At 38.5% G+C, this 13,620-nt stretch overlaps 1 protein-coding gene across 8 annotated transcripts in view; it reads right to left on the reverse strand.

The window, feature by feature from the left end:
* Window positions 1-7,247: 7,247 nt before the first annotated feature.
* Window positions 7,248-13,620, reverse strand: part of CEP350 (centrosomal protein 350) — a 183,063-nt gene continuing 176,690 nt past the window's right edge. For all 8 annotated transcript variants that reach the window (XM_069065450.1, XM_069065449.1, XM_069065444.1 and 5 more), the window contains one exon: window positions 7,248-11,209. In XM_069065450.1, coding sequence (XP_068921551.1) covers window positions 11,045-11,209 — 165 coding nt within the window. In that variant the 3' untranslated portion in view covers window positions 7,248-11,044. The remainder of the gene's footprint in view (window positions 11,210-13,620) is intronic.

Here is a 13,620-nt window from a genome sequence, read left to right on the forward strand (position 1 = left end):
CCATTTGTTCTTTTTCTAGCTTTTTCAATTGTATGCCCAATTCATTGACCTCCATTTTCTCTAATTTATTCATGTATGCACTCAGGAATATAAAACTTCCCCTAAGAACTGCGTTTGCTGTATCCCACAGATTTTGGTATGTTGTCTCATTATTGTCATTCTCTTGAATGAAGTTACTGATTGTTTTTATAATTTCTTGTTTGATCCACTCATTCTTTAAGATTAAATTATTTAGTTTCCAATTAGTTTTTAGTCTATCTTTCCATGGCCCTTTATTGCATATGATTTTTATTGCATTATGATCTGAGAAGGATGCATTTAATATTTCTGCCTTTCTGTACTGAATTGTGAGGTTTTTATGCCCTAGTACATGGTTGATTTTTGTATATGTACCATGTACTGCTGAGAAGGTATATTCCTTTTTATCCCCATTCAGTTTTCTCCTGAGATCTATCATGTCTAGCCTCTCTAAAATTCTATTCTCCTCCTTAACTTCTTTTTTTTTTTTTTTTTGCCTTTTGGAGGGCAATTGGGGTTAAGTAACTTGCCCAAGGTTACCCGGCTAGTATTTGTGTGGGTGTGGGAGTGTGTGTGTGGGTGTGTGTGTGGGTGTTAAGTGTTTGAGGCCAGAACCGAATTCGGGAATTCGGGTCCTTCTGACTCCGGGACCCATGCTTTACTCACTGCGCCACCTAGCCACCTAGCCACCCCTCCTCCTTAACTTCTTTCTTGTTTATTTTGAGGTTAGATTTATCAAGTTCAGAGAGGGGGAGACTGAGGTCCCCCACTAGTATAGTTTCCCTATCTATTTCTTCCTCTAATTCTCTTGACTTCTCCTCTAGGAATTTGGATGCTATACCACTTGGTACATATATGTTAAGTAATAATATTGCTTCATTCTCGATGATGCCTTTTAGCAGGATATAGGTTCCTTCCTTCTCTCTTTTAATTAGATCGATTTTTGCTTTATCTGAGATATCTACCCCTGCTTTTTTTACTTTAGCTGAGGCATGATATATTTTACTCCAGCCTTTTACCTTTACCCTGTGTGTATCCCTTTGTTTCAGATGTGTTTCTTGTAGACAGTATATTGTAGGATTGTGGTTTTTAATCCATTCTTCTATCTACCTCCATTTTATGGTAGAGTTCATCCCATTCACATTCACAGTTATGATTACTATTTGTGTCTTTCCCTCCATCCTATTCCCTCCCCTGTTTATGTTTTTGTTTCTTGCTTCTCTCTTCTCCTCCTTCTATCTCCATCTGAAAGTCTAAAGTGGAAGTAAGTACCTGGATGGAGAGTTTAACATCAGATTATAGAAAGCTAGGAGAATTGTTTCAAATATGAAACTTCATTAATCTTCCCCAGCATTCTAAACTTTCTAACTGCAGTTTTAAATAGGATTTTCCTCTTAGAAATGTCCTAAGGTAGCAGAATCTATAAACACTAGATGTGACACAAGACAAAAATTTTCCTGAGTGTAGAGAGGGAGAAAGAGAAGGGGTTCCTTACTGTTGAGGTATGAACATTGGTCCATGAAAGTCTCAATCCTGGACAACAGTTTATTTTGACCAATATACATACAAACTTCCCTTATTAACCTGGTGACTAGTTTTTCTCAATCAACTAAATGGATAAAGGATTCCTTCCTGGCAGGTCACATCATTCAATTGATGGTCTTTGCATTTGTTGCAACCAGCACATAGTTACAGACTAGGCATTTGGTTTATTTTCTAAGAGTCATGGGAGGGTAAGAGAAATACAGGAAGAGAAAGAAAAAGAAAAAAGATCTGCAAGAAGACTGGATGAATTAACAGCCCCCTCTCTCTTAAAACTCTTGATCAGTGCAAGATAAATACTCATTTCCCATTAGGGTGGCTAGGCTAGTTCTAACCCTCCCTGAGTAATTCCCTGGGTCAAGATGGCACACAGCCTCCTGCTCTCTGGACACCTGAAGTCCTTAGTTCTAAGACCCAGTCTGGGGCCAGAGAAGACTTGACTGTGTTCCATCTGAACCACAGGGGTACCTAGTTCTGGCTGTGCAGAATGATCTTATCTGGGTCAAATCCCACCTGTTTGGTCAACCATCAAAGATCCCATTCCTGACACCAATTTTTTTCAGCTGAGAACAAATGATTCCTAAAAGGAAATAACTTAAAAAGAAGTTTAAGTCATCCAGCAGACAGGAGGAGTGAAAAAGAGTGCATACTTACCCTGGATTGTCTGTAAGTTATACATTATACAGGATTCAAACAAAGGAACAAGGAAAGGTAACTGACCAGAATGGAGGCAGTTTTCAGGTAAGATGCATAAGTTGCTTGAGATGTATAATGGGAGAAAACTCTTTATAATCCTTGCATCAATCCTTGGATCTTGACTGGCTTTCTGGTCAGCATAATCTAGATCTTGTGATAAGCATTAAACAAATCTGGTCTTTAAGCAGCAGGTCTAATTTCCTAGACATAAAGTACTAGGTTCAAATAATGCAACAAAATTTTCTCACGGGATCAAATGAGATCATAATTATAAAGTGTTTAGTACGGTGCCTGTCATATAGTTTGTTTTTGTAGAGTTGTGTTTGATTCTTCATGGCCCCTTTTGGGGTTTTCTTGGCAGAGATACTGGAGTGGTTTGCCATTCCCTTCTCCAGCTCATTTATTTATTTTTATTTTTTTGCTTTTTGGAGGGGGGAAGGCAGGGCATTTGGGGTTAAGTGACTTGCCCAAGGTCCCACGGCTAGTAAGTGTTAAGTGTCTGAGGCCGGATTTGAACTCAGATCCTCCTGACTCCAGGGCTGGTGCTCTATTCACTGTGCCACCTACCTGCCCCTCCAGCTCATTTTATAGAGGAGGAAACTGAGACAAACAGACTTAAGTGATTTGCCCAGGGTCACACAGCTAGTAAGTGTCTGAGGCCAGATTTGAACTTAAGAAGATGAGTCTTCTGGATTCCAGGTCCAGTATTGGGCCCTTACATACAGTAAGCCCTATACCTATTATTATTATAATTATTTATCAAGTACCTCGTATTTGGAGAGTTTTATCCTAGGCTCTTAGGATATAAACAAAAAATAAAAAAATGAACCCTTCCCTCAAGCAGCTTACATTCTACTGGGGATACAACACTAATACAAATAAATTAGTACATGATAATTTGACTCAGAGAAAACTGACTGGGAAGGTTTCCCACTGGAGGTGACAAGAATTGAGCATTACAATGTAAGGGTGGCCTCTATTTGTTATTCCACACACAATTAAAAGTAATTACTTTTATTAGGTAAGCCATTTCTTCAATGACTCAATCAGACTCTGCCTGGGGCTTGTGTACCTCTTTGAATCAACCAAAGCCATTGTGTGAGAATTAGTCATGTTCTAAGGAATTTGTATAAAAGGAAGGCACTATTTTGGAATTATAGAGTGATTCCTGAGTTGTGGGAAGCTTTGGTGGATAGAGCACTGAGCCTGAGTCAGTAAGACTGAATATAAATCCAGCTGGAGAGGGAAATGGTAAACCACCCTAGTATCTTTTGTCAAGAAAACCCCAAATGAGTCAGAAACAATTGAACAAGGTCTGGAAGGGGCAACTGAGTTCATATCCTGTCTCCGATACTTACTAGCTGTGTGACCCTGGGAAAGTCACTTAACCCTGTTTGTCTGTTTCCTCATTTGTAAAATGAGCTGGAGAAGAAAATGGCAAACCAATCTAATATCTTTGCCAAGAAAATCCCAAATGGAATCATGAGGTCACACAGATCTGAACCAATAATTGGCAACTGTTGGGGCAACCAGGAAAAAGAGAAAGAGAAGATAGAAATGAGCTGTGGTAGAGAAGGGAGATACTGGGGAGGCCAATCAGGTATCTCAAAGCACAAGATCCAGGTTGGCCCCATTAGTACTTACTCAAGGTCCAAGGGAACTAGCAAGAAAACCCTACTTTTCCTCCCAACTTCCCCCTCCACAATGACTGTCTTATACATAGACATTATAATAATAATCTGCTGTTTTGTTACCCAAATGTTTGTAGTAACCTGAATTTTTGCTCAACCACAGAAATGGCTATAAATGTCAGTTTAGACAGAGAGCTCAATCTCTGCCCAAATGGTAGGAATTTTCCTAAGTGGGGGCTCAGAACAATTATATGAAATGCATAATTTCAACTAAAACTCCCTGAAGCCACAGAATAGGATGTTATACAAGGATCTTAAGAGTCAGAGGTGAGGATGGAGAACATTTCAGGCATCTAGGACAGCCAGTTCAAAGACACAGGTTAGGGATGGAATGATGAGTTTGGATGAAGAGTTTGAGTGGAACAAGGAATTCGTGAAAGGCAGTAATCTGAAATGAATCTGGACAAGTAGACTGGAGATGAATTGTATAGGGCTTTAAATGTCAAATTGAGTCTGTACTTCATTTTAGCAGCAATAAGGGAATCCGTGAAGATTTCCTGAACCAAGAGGAATATGGGATAATCACAATTCTAGGTAACATATATACCTTGTTTGCAAATGTTTCACATATGTTATCTTACATATTCTCACAAGAAACCCTTTAAGAGTGGTGCTCTCATTATCCCCATTTAGAGATGAGGAAACTGAAGCTGAGAGAAGTGATTTGTCCACGGTCATACCACTAGTTAGTGTTTGGGACAGGATTCTAATTCAGGTATTTCTCCAAGTTCGATACATTATTAGTTTTGCCAGAGTTCACAAATCTAAACCAGAAGGGGCCAAAATCTAACTCCTACACTTTTTACAGATGAGGAAACTAAGACCCAAGAGAAGTTAGGCAACTTGCCCAAGGACACACAGTTGACAGAACCAGGACTTGAACTCAGGCCCTGGTAGTACAGTGGGAAGAGCACTGTTTCTAGAGACAGAGGGCCTGGTTTTACATCTCTCTTCTTACATTTTGTATGTGATCTTGCCATTTACATCTTGTATGGGATCCCAGTAAAGTCACAATTTCCCTGGGCCCGTTTCCTCATCTACAAAATAATGGGATTATACTGGATGGTCTCTGAGTTGCCTGGTAGCAATTCCAAATACAGAGTATCAGACCGGTGCCTTAGGAAGATCGTTTTGGCAGCTATATAGAGGTTGTACTGGAGAGAAAAAAGGGAGACAAATCTGGACACTATTTCAATAGTCCAGGTGAAAGGTCTTCAATTAGGATGGTGCTCATGTTGATGAAGAGAAGGGGATGGAAGTGAGAAATGATGTGGAGATGGAATTGGTGCATACCAACCAATCAGCTATGGGGGTTGAGAAAGAATGAAGTTGAAGATGACTCTGAATTTGCAAAAACAGGGCAGCTGAAAGGATGCTGGTACCTCAACAGAAACATGTAAGTTTGTCAGGCATATCTGAGGACACGATAATTAATTCTATTATGGACATGTTGAACTTGAGATGCCCTTGGAACTCGAGATAGAGATATCCAACAGTCAAGCTCCCAATAGTGAACTGTATCTACTCTTTGGCCTTAGGCACTATAGATCACGTGTGAGTCTCATATCCCATTTAGTTTATCTGCCCAGGTCATTTCACTGTCTTCTGCTAATCGTCCCCACATAGACCAGCACCTTCTACATAAGACTTAGAATTTGGACCTCTATTTCCAGTCTTCCTGACTCTATGCTCCATTCAGAAGTTAATCCATTTATCTTTGCATTGCAGCCTAGTTGACTGGTGACTGAGGGCATGCAAACTAGCCCACTATACCCAACCCCTTGCTTCAACTTCAGTATCTCATCTAGCCTATCTCACCATTTACATGCCATTGTGAACATTCCTGCATCCCCTCCCCAGAACAAAACCCCCTTCCTTAGTTACCTTTTCCTGGTGTGTGTCCTATTACAATGTTATCTTTTGAAGAGAATCTTGGTAACCTTAGTGCCTGGCATACAGTAGACACTGGGTGAATGTATTTTCATTCATTCATGCATTTGTTGATGCAAGACTGGAGGGCAGGATATGTAGATTGGGGAATGCAGAGATGACTGAACCCACCAGAGCTGAAGAGATCATCAGGAGTATAGAGAGATGGACTAGGATACAGTCTTGGGGTATTCAGGGTTGGGGGGGATGGGGATGCAAAACTGGTAATACAGCAAAGGAGACCTAGTGATCAGTGTTAACAAAAGTCAATTCTTTCCATACAACAGGATATAGTTGCTCTGAGGTTGGTCAGTCTTTAACTTAAAAGAAGGTTATTTCCCAAATTATCTTGGGTTTCAACTATTAAGAATTTTTGTTGTTTTCTCTATTCCAAAGATTTTTATTCTTGACAAGAGGCAAAATAATAGTTCTGCCTTCTTTCCAGCATCAATCAGTTACCTTCATATATACCTCAAGATGGATATTGCCCAATATAGCTCTCCCCTCCCCCACCAAAACTGCCTTTAAGCATCAAAGAATGGACCACAGCTTGAGGAGTGGATGGGGTTACCTGATTTTGAAAGCAGAATAAAAATGGTTAGTAAAGAGGCATTCCCGTGTCAACAGATTTTTTTTCTCAGAATGGAATTACATGTTCCCATGCACCATCTCTGAAACTTTTGACATTTTTACAATGTCTGAATGGTTAAACCTCTAAGGATTTGTCTTATCTTTCTCAGAATCTATTGCAGTTTATACTCAGTTTAAAAAAATTTTTTTACTCATTTTTTTCTGAGATATTTCTTAAAAAGTTTTGAATGTTTATTAGTATATTCAATATTCAAAACTTTGGTCTCATTCACAGCTTTATCGTTTAGTTGCTTCCTTTATCATTCTTTTTCTCATTGTACTTAAGATGCTTCATTTATCTTGATTTCTCCTGAATCCTGGGGCAGAGTTGGGTACACTATCTCTTCATGCACATCAGGGCTGTTTCTAGGGATACAGATTGAAGGCCAGCAAATTTTCTATGGCTAGTCAACAAACAACTTTCTTTTGATCTAATTGGGTGTAACATTTCCTTACCATGTAAGGTGCACTGTGGCTGGAAGCTGTCATAAGGCTTCTGTTTTCACTGTATTTAGGAATTGTAAAATGCTTCATGAAAAACAAAAAAAAAAATCCTACACTGTAGCTATATAATAGTGTAAGGTGCTAATAGGTATTAACTTAAACTGATCAACAATTTGCATTTGAACTGCTAAAGCATCAGTCCTCTCACATTGAAATAAACGATAAATTAGTGAATTTTACAAGGAATGTACGATCTTTTTATATTCCTTTTTAGGTATGAAAAATGCACAACTTGAATGAAGTTAATTTATAAATCAGTTTATTTACAGATTTTATCTTTTTTAAAGTACATTTCAGTTAATAAAGATATTTACACTGGTATACACAGGGAATCATCCCAGTTATTTTACAGTTCATACTTACAAACCACACCCTTAAGTCAGCTGTGCAAAACTGCACTGGATGTGATGATTGGCTGAAAATGGCCTGAGAACCAGACCTATTTACACATACACAGTAAACGGGTTTATTTATTTTTTTAATATCTGCACAATACAGTACACACAAGGAGGCTAGGCCCCCCCAGAAAAGGCTTTGCATTGTGTATCAAGGAGGCTTTGCAAAGCCTAGAAGGAAAAGCTATTAAACAAGGGTTAATTCAAATGACAGTACCCCTATTATATCAGTTTACATTTTTTCTTGGAATTTTAAAAATACAAAGAAATCTTCTTGAATTGTTGCGCAACCAGTTTAAGATGATTTGTAAACATGTAAATTCCTACAATTTGCATTAAACATCATTGTAGTTTCTATCATTTCTTTACTTAAAATTAATGCTTTACTCACTAGTCTTCTTAAGGTAGTAAAAGGGAGATGAAAGTCTGACTTGAATTCCTTGCAGAAAAGTTAATGGTCTCTACTGCTGTGCTACAGAAATTCTTTTGCAGGTACACACTTTTATTCAAGTATTGCAAAGAGCTAAGGCCACTTTTTTCGAGAAAAGAATGTGTATGAACTTTTTTCAACAAGCCACAACACTGACGAACACCAATCTTTTCTGAAAGATGTCTTAAATCTGTAGTTAGAGAAATTCATTTTTTGGTGAAACAAAATCACCATTCATATTTACTTTTGAGATTTTTCCCAACTTTTTCCTAATGCATTATTGTTCAGTCCTGAAAAAGGACTGTGCAACCCTGTGTTATTTTCTAGAGTTTAACATTATCCCAGACAGCACAAATTATTTTGGGTTCAGGAGCCACATCTCCATTCAGTACTGAATTCTCATGGTGCCAGTCTTCAAGAGTTTAATTCTAATTTCATGATCTTATTCTCAGGGGAAAGACAAGGTCAGAGTGAAAGGGAGGACAAAGGGGGACAATGGGGGACAAAGAGGGAAACAACAAATATTGGAGGGGAGTGTCTATGTTCAGTAGAGGCAGGGCTTTGTAAAAAGGATCTAACCCTGAGATGATCAGTCTCTGTATCTATCAAAAGCCTAACAATGCACCCAATTCCTAATCAACCCTAAAACAGTTAGTGGACAGGGAAAGAAGTATTGAAGTTTCTTTGCTTGGTTCAATGTTGTTCCCTGAACTTGTGAAAAGTACACAAATAATTACTTCTTTCAAGGACTAAGACCATTATTTCCCCTACTTTCTATCCAGAACCTAGAAAGAGGTTGCTTTCTCAAAGTAGTAAAGAGAAAATGTGGTATTAAAGACAGGTATGGTATTTTAAGATCAAAATGTACAGGATCAGTACTAAATTTTCTTGGCACTATTTCTTATTATATAGGCCTAAAAGATATGTTTATTCTACCTAGTCCATGGACTGGCTATGCAGGCTTTCCCCCAGCAATAGTACTGTTTTATTTGTAAAAATTAGGAATGAATATAGCAGACTTTATTCTTAAGACATAGTTTTAGGACCAGAAGAAAATCTGGGATAAACTGTTTTCCTATTTTAGTTTTTCCACAGTAGTACATCAAAAATTTATGCTAGTCATATGTTTCAGTATCATAACAAATTGTGTAAGATGAATGCCCGCCTTCTATCCTCCTACATAAAACGTTAACCTTAAAGCATACAGAAAACCAACCATCTGATACTCACATTCCTACATTTTAAAAAAGTCACTACGTTAATAACCCTAACCACCCTTCCCCCTTATTTTCTTCTTGTTAGTCTGCCCATTATGGCTAGATGGCCATAGTTTATCATTAAAAGCTCAGATGAGGCGCTGATAAATACATCTGAGAACTTCAACGGACCAAAATGCAACATTTCAGTTCTGTTTCTGATGTTCAGGAAATACCATTTACCAGTCATTGTGCAAAATGCAAAGATTCCAATGATTATTTCATTAACTTATTAATAAGGGAAATATGGAACCAGAGAAAGTCAAAATGGAGGTATGCATAGTGAAAAATTTAAGGATTAAGGACAGGTTTGGAGAAAAGTACAGAAATGAACGTATATGCACATTTAAAGATACAGTATCTTTGGGGATTTTTGAACATATTTTGGAGTCCATCAACTCCATGTTTGGGAATATTTAATCAGTTGAGGTCTCATGTCATGTTTCTAGTTCAGAACCCTTGAATTTAAGGCATCTACATTCAAGCCTAGGGTTATCTACAACCTAACATGAAGAGGGACAGTATTGAATACTATAAATCAGACAAAAGGCAGGGTACTGAGGTCAGAAAAGAGCACCACATATACTCTAAAATAGCAGCTGGGTGCTATATAATTCCTCTAGACAAGGTAACGGTTGTAATGAGCAATGTAAGGACAGGCAGGATTTTACCTTACACGGTGTCTTAAATCATTTCTCAACTCCTGCACATTGAAATATGACTTGCTGAAGTTCTTTCATCCTGCTAATAGCCTCTTTATTGAATCCAAATGACTTTTCCAATATTTGTGTTATGGTTTTATTCAACCCTCTAGTTTTATCATATAAGCTTTCAGGATACAAATTTAAACTAACGCACAAAGCACCTTTCACAGGTTCTGTGGTTTCAATGTCAAAGGGGGCAGCGCAGCCAACCTTGTATAAAGACACACATTTCAAACTTAATAATTTATCATAAAATAAATTAAGTAAAGTTCTACAAGCGCAATACAAGCACACAAGCAATGGGCATAACTTTTTTTTTTTTGGTCTTTGGTGCATATACTCATTTCCTAAATCATTCAAGTAAAAGTTTCTCTGATTTCTTGGGTGAGCATGGGGATCAAGGGAGGGAAGGCCCAAATGAGCAATGTCCACTTCTGCCTGCCTGGATGCCTGAGACAGTCCTGAGTATCCGTGATTCTAGGAGCAGCTGGTGGTGGTTCAAAATGAGAAGGAAAAGCAGGGGGTGGGGACAAGGATGGGAAGAGCTGACCCTGGGTGAGTCTTTTGTGCCCAATCTTCAAGAAGGGCATTTCTTTGTTCTCATGCCCGAAAGTAGAAAACTACAAAAGATTCAAGGGTTTCAAATTGTCTCCTACAGAGAACAGAAAGTAAGGTCACCCATTTTCTTCTGTTAACCTGACAAACCACTTCTGCTCCTAAACTTCAGAAGAATAGAAGAAAATGAACTCCCAGCATGTAAAACTGATGTACATTGTTAGAGTTGTCCATTAAAAAGTGGTGAAGAGCTTAACACTGTTTAAGTATTGTATTGTCCATTTATTACAACCAGATGGTGTCGTCAATAAGATTCCAAAATGACATGGTACTTCTATTTATAGCTCTCTCTTGACTTAGGACTTGAGTAAACTGTACCCTAAGAGGTAATTCTGGTGTTTTCAGTCCTCATCTAAGACCATTTGGGATGCTGAAAAGTGGTGATTAGAAACATGCCTGTGTGTCAGCAGCAGGAGTGCAACTTTGCTCACTGAAAACAACCAATATGTTTAGTGAACAGTATCTAAAGGCAAAGGCTGTACTAGATTGTTCCTGGGGTTCCATGTGAGCTGTCTTTAAAACCAGGTACAAGGGCCAGCAGCATTCTTGCTATGATGGAGATGCAGTGTATATCAGGAGGCAGAAAGGCCCACAACTCAAATTGTCACAATGTTTTCGGTTTATTTGGAAGGTGTCACACAAGCAGCATTCTCCCCTGTTTTTCATTGATCTGGTTCAGAACATCAATAGTATCCCTGATTAAGGTCTCAAAGATCCCATCAGCTAGTTGCATCTTTACACAGAGTTCATCTTCATCATAGTTCACCCACTGAGCCTCTTCCTCATGGAGTTCTTGTACCTGAGATTTAAAAAAGAATTTAAAAAATCACTATCACATAATTCTTACTTGTTCTGACGTATTGTTCTTTGGGATACCTAAATTAAATTGAAACTAGAGCAGAAACTGGGAAACAACAGCCAAAGATCTTTTTCTCTATGTATGCATCAAGTGTGTTTCTGTGAACAAAGGAACACAGTCACCAAAGAAATATGTCAAATTTCAGTACATGAGCCAATAAATGCTACTAGGGATGTTTTAAGCATAATCTTGCCTTGAACAGAGAATGAACCAGATAAAGGTTCAAAGGCTACTGTATATAAAGGATAACCAAAAATTTTACAGAAAAGAAAATCAAAGCTCAGAAAGGCTAAAAGATTTGTCCAGGGTCACAGAATGAACCTGTGGCTGATGCAGAACAACCTCCAAGATCTTCTGGTTTCCCAAGTCAATGTTTGTTTTGCTACAATAAACATTCCACAACGTTCTGTCCTCAGGTTTGTCTCCTGTCCCTACGTTCTCTTTTGGAAATCTAATTTATTCTCAAAGTTTCAATTACTACTTCTACTATCTATTAAGATGACTTCCAAACCTCTACCTTTGGCCACTATCACCTTCTAAGCTCTAGATCTATGTTTCCAACGACTGCTAGATAGCTCTACATGTCTGTCAAATTGTCACCTCTAACTGAACATGTTAAAAACTAAACTCAGGGCAGTTAGGTAGCACAGGAATCAAGAGGACCTGAGTTCAAACCTGAGCCCAGATACTACTAGCTGTGTGACCCTTGGCAAGTCACTTAATCCCAATTGCCTCCTAAAACAAACAAACAAAATACTAAATTCACTGTTATCCTTCACCAAAAACCTTTCTCCAGACATTTGGTTAGGTGCTACTTTTTTTCCTAGTCATCTATGCTTGAAATCTCACTTTTTATTCCTTCCTCCCCTTCTTCTTCAATTCTCATTTATCCAGTTGCCAGGAAGACTCTCCATTCCCAATATCCCTTGCATCTGCTGCTCCCTACTTGCCATTGCTTTTTGCTCAGTTGAGGCCCTCATCATCTATCCTGGGCTATTGCAGTAAATCTTTTAATAAGTCTTCTTCCTCCTTTCAATTTTTCTTTCACAGAGCTGTCAGATTAATCTTCCCAAAACACAGATATCACAAGGCATTATTCAACTGGCAGTTGGTACTTAATGAAATAGGAGTCAAGCCCCACACCCTTAGCCTAGTAAGCTCCACAAACTGGCTCTGACCTGCCTTCTCAGCCTTAGGTCATAATGTTGTTCTGTAAGCTCTAGCCAAACTGGATACCTTTCTGCTTTCCCCAAGTACTTGCTGTTTCACCTTTATGCCTTTGATTATTTTGTTCCACAAGTACAGTACGTACACCATCTTATCTACGTCTGTTGAAATGCTACCAATCTTGGGGCGGCCAGGTAGCACAGAGTGTAAGAGCACCGGCTCCAGTGTTGAGAAGACCTGGAGATCGAATCCCGGGCTCAGACACTTAGCACCCACCCAGAAACACCTGGTCGTGTAACCTTGAGCAAGTTACTTAACCCCAATTGCTTAGGGGTGGCCAGGTGGCTCAGCAAGAAAGAGCATTGGCTCCAGTGTTGGGATGACCTGGATCAAATCCGGGCTCAGATACTCAGCACCACACCCAGAAATAACTGGCCGTGTAACCTTGAGAAGTTACTTAACCCCGATTGCTTTAAAAAATAAAAAAAGAAATGCTACCAATCTTTCAAGACTCAGTTCAAATACAACATCCTCTGTTAAAGTTAACTTGATATCCTTAGTACCTCATCCAATCCTCCTACCTTAAAGATAAGTAAAAAATCTGTCCCAGACAAAGTAAGTTATTTGTTTAAGGAAATTACATGTAATAAGTATCAGAAGCATCACAACTAGGAACCAAAATTCAGTGCCCTCTTCCCTATATAATAATAGGAATAACTAGTTTCATTAGTACTTGTTAATAATCTAATTAATCAAAATTATTTTGGCTTACACTTTACTTAAAACATTAATCAAGTGCATTGAAGCAACAAATTGGCTGGGATTTGGGTCTCTATGGAAGCACACAAGAAACTTTTATACTCAAAGGGGAAAAATTCCCTGCATATATAAAGCATCTATCACACACTTATGTGGTGTAGTGGACAGAGCACAGAACTTCAAGCTAGAAGACCTGAGTATGAATCCTATTTCAGACATTTACGAGGCTCCATGGCCCTGGGCAAGGTACTCAGCCTCTGTCTGCCTCAGGTTCTTCATTATCAGTCACATAGCTTGGCCTAAAAACTAAGGAAGTTTTTCTTTTTACGGTCTAGGAATTAAAAGCGCAAGAAGTTTAAGATGAAAATACTTGTAGGTCAATCTTCCATAAGTATAAACTAAAATAAAGTTTGCTTCAGATTTGG

The sequence above is a fragment of the Petaurus breviceps genome, unplaced genomic scaffold (assembly GCF_028583685.1).
Source record: "Petaurus breviceps papuanus isolate PSGF00001 unplaced genomic scaffold, PetGlider_PUasm1.0 90692, whole genome shotgun sequence".
In the NCBI taxonomy this organism is placed as follows: domain Eukaryota; kingdom Metazoa; phylum Chordata; class Mammalia; order Diprotodontia; family Petauridae; genus Petaurus; species Petaurus breviceps.